The following is a 4525-nucleotide window of genomic DNA, read 5'->3' as shown; positions in this document are numbered from 1 at the left end:
TAACCATGTCTTGAGGGCGCGGCGGAAGGAAGGGAGATCCGGAATCACCCGGATCTCTGGGGGTAGCTCGTTCCAGAGGGTGGGAGCTCCCACTGAGAAGGCCCTCCCCCTGGGAGTCGCCAGCCGGCACTGTCTGGCTGACGGCACCCTGAGGAGACCCACCCTGTGGGAGCGTACCGGCCGATGGGGGGTAATCTGCAGCAGAAGGCGGTCTCGGAGATATCCAGGTCCGATGCCATGGAGCGCTTTGAAGGTGATAACCAACACCTTGAAGCGCACCCGGAAAGCCACCGGCAGCCAGTGCAGCTCGCGCAGCAACGGTGTTACATGGGAGCGACAGAAAGAGAACAAATTTGGTGTAATGGTGAACATGGGATACTCTGAATTCTAGTCTTGCTTTAGGCACAAAGCCAGCTGGGTGATCTTGGGCCAGCCCCTCTTTCTCAGCCCTAGGAAACAGGTAATGGCAAACCACATCTGAAAACCTTGCCGAGGAAATTGCAGGGATTTGTCCAGGCAATTGGCAGGAGACACAACTGACTTGTAGGCACTTAACAAATAAACAAACTAGACAGAAGGCGTGGAAGAGTTAGTTTCACTGTCGTAAATTGGCCATTTTTGATCCAATTTCAACTGCCTGGTTTGGGACAAGGGGTGTCTCAGGCTGCCAAAGAGGCTATAGACCAGTGTTTCTCAACCTTGGCCATTTTAAGGCATGTGGACTTCAACTCCCAGAATTCCACAGCCAGCAATGCTGGCTGTGGAATTCTGGGAGTTGAAGTCCACATGCCTTAAAATGGTCAAGGTTGAGAAACGCTGCTATAGACAATCAGAGGCTGAAAAGCTGTCTCTTGGGGATATTTTATTTCTGATTTTCCTGCCTCAAGCAGAGGTGTGAATTATTTGGTCTACAGGCTCTCCTGCGGTCTATACAGCTGTGATCTGCTAGTCTCAGCAGCCTTCCTCCTCCTCAGTCCAATTTCCCACAATCTATATAATAAGCAAATTTGTTGCTGTGGTACATATTCTGGGTACAAATGCGGAACTGGTGCTTTTAAGAGAGAATGCGATGTGGTGTTGTTAACCAAAAACCCTTGAGCACCACAAAAAGAGTTCAGAACTACCTTTGAACAGGCTTTGCTTCCAATAAACGTCAGGACAGTCTAAATCATTTGGAAAAAAAAAACACCACCTTTTTATTAGCACATCACTTGAAGACAGTTTATTAGTCTGCTCAAGGAAATGTTGCGGACATGGAAGTTATCCGGATCTGCAGGATTCCATTTTTCAAAGTGATTTGTATACGAAGGCTGCTTCAGATTTGGAGCTCAGAGATGTGTGTGTGTGTGTGTGTGTGTGTGTGTGTGTGTGAGAGAGAGAGAGAGAGAGAGAGAGAGAGAGAGAGAGAGAGAGAGAGAGAGAGAGAGAATATGTCTGAGACACTTTAACACAGCCGTCTTTTCCTGAAATTGTACAGCTGCTGTGAAGGACAACCATGTGATCTAGGAAAAGATGCGGCTGCTTTAAAGAGCGTGAGATAATGGCTTTGGTTGCACTGCTATATACTGTAAAGCAGAGGTCTCCAACCTTTCTCAGTTGGCGGACCGGAGGGAAAGGGAGGGGGAAACATTTTACGTGCACATGCGCGCAAACGGGTCCGTGAGCACGTGCGTGACGCAAAAAGGGCGGTATTAATGCCTGCACGATGCAAATGGGGCAGCGCTAGCGCCCGTGTGACACTCCCTAGCCCTGCCCTGTTTTTGCCACGCGGTGCCCCGTTTTCATCTCGGCCGTGGCGCTAGCACAAGTGGGGGTGACTGCGCGCACTGGGCAACCTGATCCGCGGCCTGGTGCCCAGCAGGCCACAGCCCGGTAGTGGGCCACGGCCCACAGGTTGGGGACCCCTGCTGTAAAGCAACTTCTTGGAACTAAATCCTCAGTACAGTGATACCTCGGTCGTCGACGTGAATCGATTCCGGGAAGCATGAGTACTAAAAACTACAAATGCCAAACAAACCAGGTAACTTACACACGACCCTTTGTTTTGGCCTGGAAGATCTTTCTGTCTGTCTTTTTTTCCTATGTCAGCCACCTTTCCAGCATGGCTGATTTCCTGTCTGCCCTCTGCTGCCGTCCCCCTCTTTTTGCAGCCACCTTCCCAACGTGGCCACCTTCCTGTCTGCCCTCTGCAGCCGTCCCCCTCTTTCTTTTGCAGCTTGCTGAATACCAAAGAAGCAACCACTATCGGAACAACATTTTTGCATCAAATTGCGCTGAGTACCAAATTCGACAAGTTTTGAAGCAGTCAAATACCCGAGGTGCCATTGTATTATACAGCCACAGTCTACAGCGAAAATCCTACAGAATATTTCCGCTTCACGGCAATGTATCAAATAATAATTCTCCACACCCACCTACTCTTACATTCTCTATAACAGTGAGCAACCCACAAGCCACCTCTACCTGCCATCAGCCGTCAGATTACCTCAGTTCTAAAAAGCCCAAGAACACATTTATGTTTTTGGCCGCCTTCAGCATAAAAAAAAAAAAGGCTCAAGTTTGTTCTACATCAAGTACAAAACCATCGTTTTTTCTTTGTGGTAGGCGGCCCTAAAACCCAAACTGGCGTTGGGGTGCTTGAGAAATTCAATCCTAGCTAATTCTCCATGTTAGACGACTGAAACTTCACCCTTCACGCAGTTTGAATTTCTCTTTTTTTCACGATCAGCTTGGGACAGAACAGATCGTCGCTCACCTTTGCAAATCCTGCCTTCGTTGCTGTAGAACCGGGCTCTGCACTGAGGTAAGCAGATGCCAATGGGCCTCTCCTCAAGGCTGGTGTCTGGTTGAAGGTTCTCCTCGGGATTCATGCATTGCGTACAGTGTGAATGTTCTGGGCCAACACAGGCCCTGCAGGATGAATGGCAACCTGCAGAAGAAGAGTCGGAAACCAAACAGGACAGGTACAGACTCCATCAGAGAGTTAAGACTGCAGAGAGAACAATTGCAACCAGCCTGCCTTCCACAGAAGACCTGGACATTTTATTGCATAATGCATAGGTCAGAAGGAGGGCTGAGAATGTATCTACAGACCCCTCACATCCTGGATATAAAATGTTTCAACTCCTCCCCTCGGGACGGTGAGATGGACGGACGGACAGTAGGTAGGTAGGTAGGCAGGCAGGCAGGCAGGCAGAGATAGACAGACAGACAGAAAAATAGACAGACAGACAGACAGACAGACAGATAGATAGAGATAGAAATAGAGATAGAGACAGAGAGATAGAGATAGAGACAGACAGACAGATAGATAACCTTTATTGTCATTATTTACTGTGGGCACACTGGCATACATTAAAAATGAAATTCTGTTGCTTGCTCTCAGAAAGTATACACACACATAACACATATATAAACATGCTATATACAACATATGTATACACCTACACCCTTACATATAAATACATATAAGTATTAATCACTGTCCATCTTGAATACGTAGCAGAAGGGTGTTATATATGTCAAAACAACTAGCCACAGGGACAATTTTTTTCCCCTCGGGCCATCACTCTGCTAAACGTCTAATTCTCACAGTGCTATCTAATGTCTATGTGTATTTATCATATAGAATGGCTGTATTATTATTATTATTATTATTATTATTATTATTATTATTATTATTATTATTATTATTATTATTATTATTATTATTATTATTTATCTTTCTTATCTTTCTTACTCTTCTCCCATTTATTATTATTATTATTATTATTATTATTATTATTATTATTATTATTATTATTATTATTATTATTATTATTTTGCTTTCCATTTACTGAGAGTTTCTGCACCAGAGACAAATTCCTTGTGTGTCTAATCACCCTTGGCCAGGGGTAGGCAACCTTGGCCCTTTTATGACTCGTGGACTTCAACTCCCAGAATTCCTGAGCCAGCCATGCTGAGGGGAAAGAGGGAAAGGGAGAGTTTCCAAGCTGAGCCATGCGGACTCAGGAATTCTGGGAGTTGAAGTCCACGAGTCATAAAAGAGCCAAAGTTGCCTACCCCTGTCCTAGCCCATCAACATTCTCCACGTCACACAACCATTTCTTTTTAGGGGGTGTCACTGAGAGACTTTCTAAGAAGTTGTTTCAATTCAACTCCAAAAGCGGCTTATCTGAAAAAAGCCTCTAAAAGATTTCAGGAGGAATGAAAAACTTTCCCAACGTTGGAACCGCAGGAGAGGATGAACAGGAGAGATTTTATTCGTTGGCTACAAAGGTAGGGAAATCTGGGTTACCTTTACAGAGGTTGTGGTGCTGATAAAAGCCCTCTCCGCAAGCGAGGAGACACTGGCCCTGGTAGAAGGCCTGGGGAAAGGAGCAGGACGTACACTGAGTAGACAAAGGTCCCGTGCAGCTGGTGCACGAACTGTGGCAAACTGGGAACGAAGAAAGAAAGAAAGAAAATGTCAATCAAACTTTTCACGATTTGAATCTTAGAATAACAGAATAGCAGAGCAACAGAG

At 45.8% G+C, this 4525-nt stretch overlaps 1 protein-coding gene across 1 annotated transcript in view; it reads right to left on the bottom strand.

Annotated features, from left to right (window-relative positions):
* FRAS1 (Fraser extracellular matrix complex subunit 1) overlaps window positions 1-4438 on the bottom strand; it is a gene marked incomplete at both ends in the record, with an annotated part of 156298 nt that extends 151860 nt beyond the window's left edge. The window contains 2 exons of the mRNA XM_015827704.1: window positions 2756-2929; window positions 4298-4438. Coding sequence (XP_015683190.1) covers window positions 2756-2929; window positions 4298-4438 — 315 coding nt within the window. The remainder of the gene's footprint in view (window positions 1-2755; window positions 2930-4297) is intronic.
* Between the last annotated feature and the right edge of the window lie 87 nt (window positions 4439-4525).

Source organism: Protobothrops mucrosquamatus, unplaced genomic scaffold (assembly GCF_001527695.2).
Source record: "Protobothrops mucrosquamatus isolate PMUCROS unplaced genomic scaffold, P.Mucros_1.0 scaffold3891, whole genome shotgun sequence".
Taxonomy (NCBI): Eukaryota; Metazoa; Chordata; class Lepidosauria; order Squamata; family Viperidae; genus Protobothrops; species Protobothrops mucrosquamatus.
This window is presented reverse-complemented; position numbering and strand designations above follow the sequence as displayed.